Source organism: Pantherophis guttatus, chromosome 4 (assembly GCF_059756535.1).
Source record: "Pantherophis guttatus breed Tessera chromosome 4, ASM5975653v1, whole genome shotgun sequence".
NCBI classification, from domain to species: Eukaryota; Metazoa; Chordata; class Lepidosauria; order Squamata; family Colubridae; genus Pantherophis; species Pantherophis guttatus.
The window spans coordinates 18,321,807-18,336,940 of NC_142066.1; the positions used below are offsets into that span (position 1 = coordinate 18,321,807).

The 15,134-nt window shown below is 35.7% G+C and overlaps 1 protein-coding gene across 1 annotated transcript; it reads right to left on the reverse strand.

The window, feature by feature from the left end:
• Positions 1 to 1,389: 1,389 nt before the first annotated feature.
• LOC117673047 (vomeronasal type-2 receptor 26-like) lies at positions 1,390 to 14,112 on the reverse strand. The gene is made up of 8 exons (XM_087893423.1): positions 13,583 to 14,112; positions 12,019 to 12,074; positions 11,009 to 11,174; positions 8,459 to 8,750; positions 5,948 to 6,805; positions 4,758 to 4,985; positions 3,426 to 3,561; positions 1,390 to 2,617 (listed from the first exon to the last, which is right to left on the reverse strand). The coding sequence occupies exons 1-8, from the start codon at positions 14,110 to 14,112 to the stop codon at positions 1,707 to 1,709; spliced, it is 3,177 nt and encodes a 1,058-aa protein (XP_087749549.1). The 3' UTR covers positions 1,390 to 1,706.
• Positions 14,113 to 15,134: the final 1,022 nt, after the last annotated feature.

The following is a 15,134-nucleotide window of genomic DNA, read 5'->3' on the forward strand; positions in this document are numbered from 1 at the left end:
GCCTTCTCTGTGGCTGCCCCAGCTCTCTGGAACCAGTTACCACCTGAGATCTGGACTACCCCCATCCTATTGGCCTTCTGGAAAGCGGTGAAGACCTGGCTTTTCCGGCAGGCCTGGGGCCATTGATCTCGCTGTTGCAATCTTATGAGATCCGGCCATGAATGGTGTGCATGGGCTTTTAATGTTTTTAAAATGTTTTTATAATGTTTTTAAATAATTTTCTATGTTCATTGTCATATTACTTTTGTTGTAAGCTGCCCAGAGTCCCTTGAGAGTTGGGCGGCATAGAAATGTGATAAATTAAATTAAATTAAATTAAATTATCTAATCCATGCTTGATGAAAATGAATAAATAAAAAATCTTGTTCTTAGTTCTTTACATAAAATTGTGAGAAATGGCATTCTTCTAGACAATCAATACAGTCTGTCACAGGTGTGAACAACTTGAGGTTGTATAAATATGCATGGCTTCTGGGCTTGTGCATTAAACAGAACAACAAAAATCATTGGACTGCAACCAAGAACAGAGTGCTTTGTAAAATTGTTTCAGAGTAACCACAGCTAAAACTAAAATTAAACCACCCATGACTGAAGGCCTGGTTATTTCCAAGTCTGCATTTCCTCATCTTGTAGGGTTTGAGGGAGAAGTTTTGTTGAAGTTCCCATTTCCAAAGGAATTCCATCTATTGGGGCTCTGGAGGACAGTCTTCTCTATCATGATGCACTCCTGTGAAACATCTTACCCCCAAGTATGAACACCATTTCCCTTCTGGGTGAAAACTGGAGTTTAGAACAGAGCATTTTATTATTAGAGTTTTATGGTGTTTTTTTTTTAAGATTTACCCTGGTGGTTAATGCTACTGTAAATATCTATATTTATATCTATGAGATATATATATATGTTTTCTCAGGTTTTCGCGGGTGTTTGTATGTAGGTCTTTGGTTATTCAGGTCTTCTCCCACGTAAAATTGGAAGTGTCTTGGCGACGTTTCGACGAAGTCTCATTCGTCATCTTCAGGCTGGTGTTCTCGGCTTCGTGCGTCTAGGAGCAATGTGAGATCGCAGCTGTTTCTTCCTTTTAACTGCTAGTGGGGGTGTGAGCTGATTGGGTGGGAACTTGGCTGTGTTCTGATTGGGTGGAGGTGTGTTCTGATTGGTTAGGGGCTTGGCTGTGCTCTGATTGGATGGGGGGTTGGTTGTGCTCTGATTGGCTGGGGGTGTGTTCTGTTTGGGTGGGGGCTTGGTTGTGCTCAGCTTAGTCTCTCTCTCTCTCATCTCTCCATATATCTCTCCATATATATATATATATACATGACTAAGGCCTCAGTCTCCTGGTTTCTAGCCTAGTATCTTAGAAATTTAGTTGTTCTGCATTTAGGATCCATATATCAGTTAAAGCCACCCTGGGTCTTCGGAGAGGGGTGGCATATAAATTGAATAAATAAGCAAATAAATAAATAAATAAATGGTTCAGTAGAGGGAATTTTTTTTAAAAAGATGTTTCTTTCTTCTGCCATTATTATTTTTTATAAATAATTCAAGGCAGCAAAAATATCTAATTCTTCTCCCTCCTTCTATTTTTCCCCACAACACATGTATGAGGCAGGAGTAGAATTCACAATCTCCTAGTTTCTACCCTGGTCCTAGACAAAACAGGTTTTATACTTCCTGATACCTGATGCAAAATAGGAAACAGCAATTAAATTTATGGTACTCTCTTTTTTTCTCTTTTGAGCTGATCTTTTTTGTTCAAATCGGGCCTCAGCAGAATGATGTACAATTTGGGAGAAAAGATGCAAAGCAGTAATCCAGCACTGGAAGCTATAATGGAGAAGATTTCTACAGCAACCGTATATTTTCCCTTTGAACTCAGGTATGCTGGAACAAAGGACAACCAAACACTGCAGAAGACCAACATGCTGAAGGTGATAAACTTGGCTTCATTGAAAGCATCAGGCAGTTTCCTTGCTAGGAAGGCCAGTGTAAAGCTGACAATGGCAAGGAAGCCCATATAACCCAAGACACAGTAGAACATGAAGGCAGATCCTTCGTTACACTCCAGAATGATTTCTTCTGTTATTGACTTCATGTCAGCATCTGGGAATGGGGGAGAGATGATCAGCCATATAATACAAATTTTAATTTGAATAAAGGAGCAGCAGGATACTAAAAATGTGCCAAGTCTTTTCCCCAACGATTTGGTCACCTTGGACCCTGGCTTGGTAGCCATGAAAGCTAGAACTACAATGATAGTTTTGGCTAAAACACAAGAAATGGCCACTGAGAAGATGATGCCAAAAGAAGTTTGACGAAGGAGACATGTCACCTTGTGAGGTCTCCCAATGAATAGCAAAGTACAAAGAAATGATAACAGGAGAGTAACAAGGAGTACATATGTGAGGTTTCGGTTGTTAGCTCTGACAATGGGAGTGTCCTGATGCTTAATAAAGATCCAAAGGACTCCAACTGTGATTAAAGAGAAGAAAAGAGACAAACTAGCCATAACAGTTCCCAAGGTTTCTTTGTAGTTCAAGAATGTTGTAACTTTGGGGAGACACAAAACCTGCTCCTCATTGGGATGCTGATCTTCTGGACATTGAAAACATTCATCCATGTCTATGAAAGAAAATATCAATGTTGAAGTTGCATTGAAAGAATAAAAACTGATTTTGCAATTGTTCAAAGTGAGGACTGCCAATTAATTTCTGAAAAAATATATGTAGTACAGGAAGTTAGTTGCCATCAACTTATCTATATATATAAAAATGAAAACCACTCACACCGTAATCATGAAATCTCCAGAACCATAAAGCCTACAAACTTGAAATTTGCCACGTATGTTCCCCTTGGCTGCTAGGTGCTCACTAAGAAAGGATTTTTTGAAATGACCATCAGAGCATTAGTATTTCCTATATTATGATTAACACACTCTGATGCTAAGGAGTTCTACTCCCCCACTCCACCTGAAAAAAAATCTATTCCAAATGCAAAACACAAGCAGAGGAGAGGAGTTTCAATTTCAGTTGTAATTTCACAGCAGCAACCAGGAGATAGGATACGGGAGATTTCTGTGTGGCAAACGTGAGGGAGAAAAGGGGGTAGGATAGGGGAGGCTTCTGTGGGGCAAGGCTGAGGTAGAGAAAGGGAGAGGAGAGGCTGATCATAACTACTCATTAATTTTCAAGCAGAGTCAATTTGTCAAGCCAGATCACATAGTTTTGTAGCGAAGCACAGATATTCAGCTAGTATTTGCATAAATTCACTTCTTGCTACCAATAATGAACATGCTTGCAATTCAATTACTTATCCCCATTTTCTAGTCTAATCTGCCAAGTGAAAGAGTTGGCAGAAAACAGAAAATTCCCCATGGTACATTTGACAATCCCATTCATTTGCTAAGGTAGATATATACAATATCTCTTACCCTCCCTGTTAGAAATCTTCCCTTCTGGACATCGAAGACAGTCATAGCAGCAAAATAGTTTTCCTTCTATCTTAATCTTACTGTAGCCTGAATCACACTTCCCATTACACAGAGAAAGTGGCTGGGTCTGTCCATAAATAAATAATTTAAAAAAAGTTTATCTTTGGAAATGTGAGATCTCATTTTCTTTCAGTATTTTCTGAAATGTCCTTCCATCATATTTTTCTTTTGATATAATAATGTGAGACAGCAAAGTCTGCTTTTTGGTGGAAAGGATTTGAACACCTTTTGACCTCAGTGCGAGCTTATAGAGCCAATATTTAATTTGTTGCCAATAAAAAGACCACTTTACGGAGGCATAGATTTACAAATGTTGCTTGCCTTTCTTTGCTTTTGAACATCTGTAAGGCTTTTAGTGAATGGGAATGTTTTTGCATAGACTTTACATGCAAGGTGTGAACTTTCTTTGTGGCCTACTCTATTACTCTCCATTTACCCACCTACTATCCTAGAAGGTATCCTAGGGAACACCAATGAATGACTTTCTAAGTCTATCAGCTAGGTGAGATACACAGAGTGTCACAGGTGGAAATCAGCACTTCACTATGCTTTGAATGCTGCTGGATTGAAAGGATTAACTAGGTGTTGCCGAAGGAACACCCGAATGTCTTAACAGCAGCATATATAGAGAAAGACTCAAACAATATCTAGACAGGACCCTCTCTGTGGCCGATAACCAGCTCAGCAAAGACTAAAGTCCAGGAAAAGCTTCTTTAGGTGGATGGAAGACTTTGAAGAATTTAAAGCAGGGTGACTTATGGAATGCTACAAAGAAGTAATACTGGATGGGACCAATGGAGGAACTGGCACCTGGGTCTGACAAAATCTGAGAAGTATGGAAACCATTGAGTAGACTGTGCATGGGTACAACAAGATCCAGAAACACTCTGAACAAATGGGGATATCCAGTTGCTTCTATTCTTTGTAGTTGTGTTGACATTCAGACAAGAAAACATATGTATGCCTGCCCTTTGTGCCCTGATCAATGTATGTTTCAGGACCTCATGGCAGCATGATGGAACACAATCAATGTTGCTAATTTCTAGGCAAGGTCTATTTAATTCGTACATGATTTAACCTTTTATTTTTAAATGTTTTGCCCTATTTTAACTGTGATGCTACCCACATGAATAAACCAACAGCAAGGCTGGAGAGGCTTCAGGGAGAGAATATAATTCTCTTTCTGAGGTTCATTGTTATGGAATAGTTTGCCTCTAAGTAAGCTTTCCAAGTATTGAAATCTGGACTGAACACAATGTGACTGGGCCGTACCTGGTTAAACCTGCTTGGCCATACAATATCGTCTTCATAAATGGTGACCATTTTTTCATTGGAGTCCTTGAGGTCCATGTCTCCAACTTGGACTTTCTTAAAAGACAAATTTGAAAATGTGATCCAATTGATAATATCAAATCCAGTCTCTAATTCTCCATTTTCATTGAACCCAATTTTTTGTCCAGCACTATTATTAAATGATGTTCTTCTGATCATGTAGTTGAGCTAAATCAGAAAATAAGCCAAACAGAGATATAGATCAGGATGTACAACAGCACTCTTTCTCCCCTTTAAAGTATATAGACAGGAAATCCTTTCAAGGTTTGTATAACATGGAAGATAATAATAACTGCAATAATAAATTACATTACTGATTGTAACTATGATTACAGAATCTTCACAACACCAGAATGAAACAGAAGAAATAAAATAAAATACTAGATCGGATTATTCAGCAATTTGAATCAGAGTAATTATTTCTAAAAGATTTTTGAAAAAATAATTGAGAAACAAGTTTATATTGAGGAGAGTATAAAAGAATATAAGGGGAAGAATGTTGCAGAAGGATTTAAAATTTATTTAAATATGTTAAATTTGTAATGATGAGGACCTCAATACATTTTAATAAAGTTTCTAGTACCGAAATGAAAACCGTCTCCATGGTTTTCTCCTAAAAGAAATTGAATTTTGAGTATGTTTTTTGATTTCAGAAACTTCTCCAAATGAGCAGGGTCAGTAAACATATAAGAAAAAACATATAAGGAAAAAAATAAATCACGTTTAGTCTTACTAAATTATTAATATCCAGGTGTTTGAAAGGAAAAGCAAAGTTTTTATAACTAACTTTAGGACCCAGATTGTTGGGAGCAATATGCTGACTCTGTAAACCGCTTAGAGAAGGCTGTAAAGGACTGTGAAACAGTATATAAGTCTAAGTGCTATTGCTATTTAGTTTATAGAAACTTTTTTGTTACATATGGATATATCAATGGTATACTGTATTTTACATTTACTTGGTCTTAGACTGTGAAAAAGTAAATAGCTAACTTTATATTTACCAAAACTTCTCAGTTTCACCTAAATTGGAAAAATGAATCCCTGGAAGAATGTTTATTTATTTATTTTTTCTGAAATCTAGTAGGAAGATAAAATGAGAGATCTGTAATTTGTCTTTTGGGGGATTTTACCTTCCATAGATGTTGATTCAAAAATTTCCCCTTGATTTTCCTCCCTTCTCTGTATTTCATTATAGATGAATAGAAGTCATGTAAAGCATGTGCCACCACGTAGATAGCATTGTACACACTGTAGCTGTGGCCACTCATTTCCATTTCAAAGACAGAGGTAGGAAGAATCTCCAGTTTCTCCTTTCCAGTACAAGTGGCCCCATTTGCCTTTTGTGTTACAGAGGGTCGGAAGGAACATTCAAAGGCATTTTCCCAGAAGATCTTGATAAAACTGTCTTCCTTTTCCAAGATAGGGTTTCTCATCTGAACAAATTGCTGGAATCCCAGTACCTTCTCTGAGTGAATTGCAAAAGATAAAGCACCATGAAGGAACACGAGATCCTTATTTCTGTGAAAGGGATTTGATGTGAAATCCATCTGGATTGTCATAATCCAGACTTTCCCTTTTGTCCATAGTGGTAAATCATTGTCTTTCAAATGACTGGAAATAACCCTTAGAGTTATCATGTTACCACTTTCACCGTGAACTACCACTGCAGTGACATTACTTTTCATAACAAATCTGTACATGTTAAGTCCTATTTCGGCCATCTTTTTCAGATTATTTGATTCAGCAGGGTTGGGAAATCTTGCAACGAAGTCAAAGCAGATGCCACTCTGGGTAGCCATGGGAAGCACCCTGCGCAGAAACATTTCACCACTCTCGTTGTCTACTAGCAACATCCCAACCCATGTCCACATGAAATATAGCAATAATTGAGAAATTGCCTTATACTGACTATCCATATTTGGCAACATTTGTTGGTAAAAAGCAGCTTGGTCTTTTGTGCTAATTTCAGGAGCAGAACCATACAATATCTAGAAACAAAGAGATAATAAAATAAAACATATGAAGAACGGTTGCAGGAATTGGGTATGTCTAGTTTAATGAAAAGAAGGACTAGGGGAGACACTATAGCAGTGTTCCAATATCTCAGGGGCTGCCACAAAGAAGAGGGAGTCAAGCTATTTTCCAAAGCACCTGAGGGCAGGACAAGAAGCAATGGGTGGAAACTAATCAAGGAGAGAAGCATCCTAGAACTAAGGAGAAATTTCCTGACAGTTAGAAGAATTAACCAGTGGAACAACTTGCCTCCAGAAGTTGTGAATGCTCCATACTGGAAGTTTTTAAGAGGATTTTGGATAACCATTTTTCTGAAGTGGTGTAGGCTTAAGCAGGGAGTTGGACTAGAAGACCACTAAGGTCCCTTCCAACCATCCCATCCCATCCCATCCCATCCCATCCCATCCCATCCCTTCCCTTCCCATCCCATCCTGCCCTATCCTATCCTATCCTATCCTATCCTATCCTATCCTATCCTATCCTATCCTATCCTATCCTATCCTATCCTATCCTATCCTTTCTTTTCCTTTCCTATCCTATCTAATAAGGAAAAAAAAATCACTGTAAAATAACAAGCTGATGTGCAATCAGATTCTTTCCCTATTTTGTCCATTAAGTTAGAAACTAAAGCCGAATTCCATGTACGTTTCATGTTCATATTCAAGATGAGCTAATTGAGCAGGAATGTTTAGCTTTTCTCATGACTTAAGTAAATAAGTTCAATCAGCAGATCTCCATCTGTGCATGGAGATTGCTATGCCATCACTTCTAAGGCTGAGCTGCATCAGCAAAATAGTTCAGTGGTTCAGAGTTGGATTAGAACACCAGTTCACAATTTAGAGATGAATCATATCATGTTAGGTTACCATAGAACAACTTACAGAATCAACTCCATGTCTGGGATTTCCAATATCATATCTCAAGACATGAGATTTAGTCCAGAGAGCACAAACTGTATCACTTAAATATTTAAGTAATGCGATTTGTACACTCCAAATTAAATATCATTAAGATAAATATTAATTTACAATATATTACTTAATTGGTAAAAAAAGATTATCCAGTTGTTTTCAATACTATTGATGCAATATTTCAAGATAATTTCATATTATTTCCAAGGAGAACTTTACCGGGCCAGAGAGAAACTGAAACAAAATCAATACTAAGTCCTAAAAAATATCCCAAATACTAGGATGGGTGGACCTTGATGGGTGGACTTTGGAGAATAATGATTTTGCTGAAAAATATAGCATAATATAACTGTATTATCATTACAATCATATTTTAAGTGAAGTTTGAAAAGTATAACCTACAAGGTTATACAAGTGTTCCCAGACCCAGTTTGCAATTCTGATCATGCTCCACCATGTGTTTAGCAACTCCTTCTCTGAAATAATCAATAAAATATACATTACTTTTGGGCAATGTATAATATCCCCATTTCCTAGTACTTGAAACATCAAAATGCTGAAGAATTAAGGTGCTGTTGCATAATAAAACACTCCAAAATTTCCTAAAATATACCCTTTTTATTACAATCACAATATTTCTTTTGTTGAAGATTTTTACAGAAAAAATATTGTATGGATTTTTATCTCCTGCCTCTTAATTCCAAGGAAACAACATACCTGTGGCATCTTGTAAAGGGAAAGGATATTAGCCATGTATAGATAGATGTCAGAGGAAGGTCCTCCAATGACTGCTATTGGTCTGTTTTGTGCATCACAGTTGTAGTTAGGTATGAATTGGCCCTTTGTAAAGAAGAGCTCCAATGAGGCACGGTATGTCCAACTGGGATCAAAGTAGGTATTATAGATATGGAACCCCAAGGTATGGTTTGGTAAAATAGAGGTATCCCTATTGATTTCCATGATGGCAAACTCTAAAGCGAGGATGTGCTGATACATTGGAGTTATGACCCTAAAATAAGCATTATATATTGTCAAAATACATACTTCCCAAAATATCATAGACGGTATAGGCCAACTCAGTTTAATGATTGTAACGTCTATCTAACCCATTTTTGTCTGTCTGTCTGTCTGTCTGTCTGTCTGTCTATCTATCTATCTATCTATCTATCTATCTATCTATCTATCTATCTATCATCTATCCATCCATCCATCCATCCATCCATCATCCATCCATCCATCCATCATCTAATATTTATAATCCATTGTCCATCTATATATTTTCCTACCGTACATACAAATACTCTCCCTCTCAACCCTCCCTCTCTCCTCTCTCTGCTCTATATCCTTTTCTTCTTTCTCTTTTCTTGTAAAAAGAGAATTTCTGTAAAAATCTTACACAGCAGTGCCAAAAGGCTCCTTAGATGGATGTCTCCTGAAGTCTTTCGGTCTATAGAGGATGTAGATCTGAGAGAAAATGCCCACAATTATGAAATCTCCTGACTGATATTGTTTGTGAAGAAAAGGCAGAGGGTCATTAGTCCTACATTTAGCACTGGGAATCATGGACATTATTTCAGGCAAAAGCAGAAAGACCAAGGCTGCAAGTATCATCATAATGTGTAAAAGTGTCTTATCGTAAGCCAGTTGAAGTTTCCCCAAGCTCTGCCTCATTAAGTGTATTTATACTTGCACTTGTCTCCACAACAAGTTCTTGCCCACTCGGAGATGAAGTTGAAACAATGATGTGGGAATTGATAATGACAACTGAAAGATCAACAATTCAGAATTCAAGACCTAGGAAACCATGGCATATAAACAATTGTACACCAGCCTGTAATTGCTGAAAGCAATGAAAACTAAAAAGAAATACAGAACTTTTCCCCATTTGTATGAAAACAGGAAAAAAAGTTTTTCTAGTTTTAAAACAGTGGACGTTTATACCACATTGACATTTGATGCCAGTCAGATTTGGATGTCTGTCTATCTTTCTGTCTGTCTGTCTGTCTTTCTGCCTGCCTGCCTGCCTACCTGTCTATATGCTTTTAGTTGTACCCAAAACTGAATCGGTAATCAGTATAGGTGCTGTCAAATTGCCATTATACATCATAACGTTAGAATTCCATTATCTCAAAGACTACAGCATTTTGGATTAGGTGTGACTTTGGAGTAGTCTTTAAATGCTGTCCCATGTCAAATGCATAGAATTGTGTGTGTGGCCAGCTTCACCAGCATCAGATAAAGCAACAGTTGGTGCACCAGTCCTCTAGTCATGGCTTCAACCTACATTTCAAGTAGTAACTGTGAGTCCCTAATGAATCCCAAATGGCAAATATGTTCTTTCTTTACCCATCCAGAGATGGTAGTGGTATTGATGGAGAACCTCAACATACAAATATCAAATCTATCTTCCTTAGCTTCAGTTCTCTCTTGTCCTGACCTTTACAGGCATCAGTGTTCTACATGATAGAACACTGATAGCTTCTCCCTTAAGCCTATGAGATGGTATTAAATTGGGAATCATCAGCAACTCAAATATCAAATGCTATCTCCCGGAAGGGTCATATAGTTGAAAAAGAATAGGAGGAAAATGATCAATTCCTCTAATAAGCCAATTGTAATCTGTCTGGAATCAATTTTCTGTCAAATTTACCCCAAGTTTTCAACAAACTATTTAACAAATCATTTCTAACTTTAATTTTTTCCGCTATATTCTCCATAAAATATATTCTTCCCCATTTTTCAATTTCTCCCAACTCCGATTTTCCCCATAATTCGTTTCGACCAACAATTATTTTAACTACAGTCCTCACTTGAAAGGCTCTATAATAATTAATCAATTTAGGTATCCCAAGACCTCCTTCCTTTTGATTTTGATACCATAATTTTTTAACTATCCTAGACCTTTTATCACCATTACAAAATTTGTCAATTTTCTTTTGATATAATTCCATATCCTTTTCAGAGATATATATTGGGAGCATTTCAAATAGGAAATTGAATTTCGGTAATAACATCATTTTACTTAATGCCACTCTCCCAAACCAAGAGAAATTTAATTTCTTATACTTCCCGATTTTCTCATCAATTTCTCTTATCAGTCTGTCATAATTCAACTTTTTCATTTCATTCATCTTTGTTGATAATATTATTCCTAAATATCTTATATTTTCTTTAACTTTTATTCCAAATTGATTTATAAATTTCTCTTTTCCTTTTTTTATATCCCAATTTAATAACATTTCTGATTTAGCCCAATTTATAGATAACCCAGTAAGCTCTTCAAATTCCTCTAAATGCATCTTAATCTTTTCAATATCTTTTTCTGGATTTTTCATTACAATCAGGGTGTCATCGGCATACAAATTAATTTTAACACCTTTATATCCAATAATATCTTCATCTTCTTCTATTTTTACTGCTAAGATCTCCATAGCTAGTAAAAACAATACTGGGGATAGAGGACAACCTTGTCTTGTACCTGCTTCCAAAATTATCTCTTTTGTTATGATCCCATTCACTTTTACTCTGGCAACCCCCTTTTGATATAATTTTGAAATAACTTGAGTAAATTTATCTCCAAATCCATAAGCCTTAATCAATTCTATAATCGTTTCCCATTGAATTGAATCAAATGCTTTAAATATATCCAACGCTAATATTCCTATTCTATCCTTATTATACTCTGCAATATTTATAATATTCAAAACTCTCCTAACTATGTCTGACATATATCTACCTTTCACAAAACCTACTTGATTACCATTTATATATTTGTCTATAAAGCTATTGATTAAATTTAATCTATCTATTAATCTTTAATCTATTCGCTAAAATAGCTGTAAATATTTTTGCATCCTGATTTATTAGGGAAATAGGTCTATATGATTCTACCAATTCTAAATCTTTTCCTGGTTTGGGAATCAAAGAAATCAGTGATCTATTCCAAGACGCTGGAATATCCACGCCATGCAAAATTTTGTTATACAATTTTTCTAATTTTGGCACTATTATGTCTTTAAATTCCTTATAAAATTCTGCTGGCAACCCATCCTCACCTGGTACCTTCCCCAATTTAAATTTTGGGATCATTTCTATAATTTCTTGCTGGGTTATACTTCCCTCCATTTTTTCCTTATATTCCATTTCTATTTTTCTATGTTCATATTTTTTCAAAAAGTCCTTCAATTTCTTACTATCTATTTCCTTTTTAGAGTAAAGTTTTTGAAAAAAATTTCTAACAATCTCACATTTATCTTTTTTCTTATTACATCTTTTACCTTTTTCATCTATTAATATTCCAATTTCTGTTCTACATTTCTTATCTTTAGCCATCCTTGCCAATAATTTAGAGTTCTTATTACCAAATTCAAAAAATTCTCTTTTCAAATACATTAAATTCTTTTTAACAACTTCAATATCTTCAATTACCTGCTTATCTTTTAATTGTCTCAATTCTTCCCCAATTTTTTTATTTTTAGTTCTTGAAAATTCGTTTTCTAATTCTTGTATTCTTTTCCCTTCCATTTCTATTTTTTTATAATCTTTATATTTTTTACATGACAATTGTATACTTTCACCCTGAAAAATCGCCTTCATTGTATCCCATACCACATTATAATTCACTTCATCATTATCATTCCATTTCCAATTTTCCTCCCAAATTTTAATCATTCTTTTTTTGTCTTCTTCATTTTTATACAATTTAGCATCATACCTCCAATTATTTTCTTTTTTCTCAATATATACATTCAACTCCATAATTACATTTGCATGATCTGATTCTTTAAATATCCCTACATCAACTTTTCCAACTCTATTAAGTAAATCTCTTGACACCATAATATAATCAATCCTTGAATATGTATTATATACCTTAGAATGGAAAGTATAAACCTTTTCTTGACCTTTAATTTCCCGCCATGTATCAAATATTCAAATTTTCTATCATCCAATTATCTAAGATCCTCATTTGAACATTATCACCATACCGGGTTACATTAGTAGTATCATATTTATTTCGAATAAGATTGAAGTCACCTGCCACAATCAGTCTGCCCTTACTTTCTTTCCGCAGTATTTTTGATATTCTCATCAGGAATTCATTTTGTTTTTCATTAGGTGCGTAAATATTAACCAACGTTACAGTTTCTTCATTAATATTACCAACAATTATCAAATATCTACCTTCGGAGTCCACTACACTTTTTAATTTTTCAAATTGAACTCTACTTGAAATTAAAGTTGCGACCCCTCTCAATTTCGAGGTTCCAAATGCTTTCTCATAAAACCGTATTCCTTTTATATACAACTTATTTGAATCCTCGGACTTTTGATGAGTCTCTTGCAAAAAGATTATATCAGGTGACTGCCTTCCCATTTTTAATTCTAAACATTTTCTTTTAATTTGATTCCCAGTGCCTTTAACATTCCATGACATAATTTTAATCACACCCATCATTATATTCAATATTTTCCATTTCTTCCTCCTCCTCCCTACTGTGAATCTTTCCCCAACCCACCACCAATAACAAATTAAAAAAAAACAACAATTTTTCTTCTTCCCCCATCGCATTCATTCAATTCCAGCCGCCTTGTCTTCCAAGAATGGGGGAGAGCGAATGTGTCTGTCAACCCAGCCATCTCTAGCTCCAGGCATTGTTCTTATGCTTCTTTATGCTTTCTTTACTCTATTAATATTACTCTATTACTTCTTTTCCACACTCAGATCCATCACTTGAGTTGGGCCCAGAACCAAGTTGATCTTCCATTTCACTTTCTTCACCAACATTTTCTCCTCCATTTTCTCTACTTTTTTTTTTTTTTTTTTTTTGAAAATCCAACCGCTCTTTTGTTGGTTTTCTTTCATGTTGTAGTTTAGCTTTAAGTTCTGGGCCCTCTCCAGCTACAGCTCCTTGTTCCTTATCCAGATTTAATTCCTTCCTCACTCCATATCCACCCATCTGAAGCAGTTCAGCTTTCATACTAATAACATCATCTTCTTTCTCAATCAGCCCAAGTTTATGAAAATAATCAACAGGATCAATTTTAGTATCAATTGTATGCATTCTTCTATTATAAATTTTTTTTAATTGTTGTGGGAATCTCCAATTATATTTAATGCCTTTATTTCTCAATAATTTTGTAATTGGCTTTAAAGTGTGCCTCCATATACGTTCCTCCCGAGAAATATCCTGGTAAACCTCTATCTTGTCCCCTTCTATTTGAAGAATCTTATCTCCATCCTCTCTAATTTTTGACATCACTTTCAATTTATCATTTATACTTGCAAATTTAACCAGAACATTTCTCTTCTTTCCTTTATTACGTCTCATTCCAATTCTGAAGACACTTATTAAATCCTCCACCGTCATCATTTTGTCCATTCCAATTGAGTTTAGCCAGTCCAGTACTCTCTTTCGTATATTATCCACAGTTTGTTCAGAAATTCCTCGTACGACCAGATTGGCTTTCCTTACTCCTTCCTCCAATAGGCATAATCTCTTATCTTGTTGACAATATTTATAAACAAGATCCCCAATTTTCCATCCATTTTTTTAGTATGTATTTGCAATTGATCAATGTCATCTTTTATCATAGCTGTCTCTGCTGCATATTTTGCAAAGTTATCATTAATTTCACCCATAAATTTTTTATATGTTTCTACATTTTGAGCTTTAATCTGTTCCAATTGTTTAGCTCTTTCTTTCTTTTCCTCCTCCATTCTTTTATTTAATCCTTCATCCATTATATTTAATCTTTCAGTAATTTTATTGAGAGCCAATACTATTTGTGCCATATCAGTTGCCATCTGGGCTGAAGATTTTATACTCATATAATCAGTAATCAATAGTCAATAATCAAATTTTATTTGCTTAGAGGGTCTAACAAGGGATCATGTGCTGCTTTCCAATTTTGTATAAAAAGTCTGAGATAGATTAAAATATTGGAAAAAGATAATCTGAGTCCATCTTTTCCTATAAGTGGTTAAAGAAGAGAAGTTTTCTTTTCTTCTTTTTTTTTTTTTTTTTAGAAAAATGAAGAATTTGGGCACTGATTCCATGCAGGACCTGATAAAGGTCCTTCAGTAGAATAACCAATAATCTCAGGCTAATATATGGGCTATTAATTGACTGAAAAGTGTCTAGATCAGTGTTAGTGAACCCGAGTGGTAAAATGGGAGCTCGCGCACATACGGGGGAGTGCCAGAAACTAGAGAAGCAGCTCCCAGGCACGCATGCGCAGGAGTGCTACAAACCAGAAGAGCTGAGCTTCTGGTTTCCAGCGTGCACATGCACCCTGGTCACCTGGTCTTCCGGTTTCTGTCATACATGTGCACGTAAAGATCAGCTGGCCGGTGCCTGTGTGTTCCCCGGAAACAAGAAGAGCAACGGGC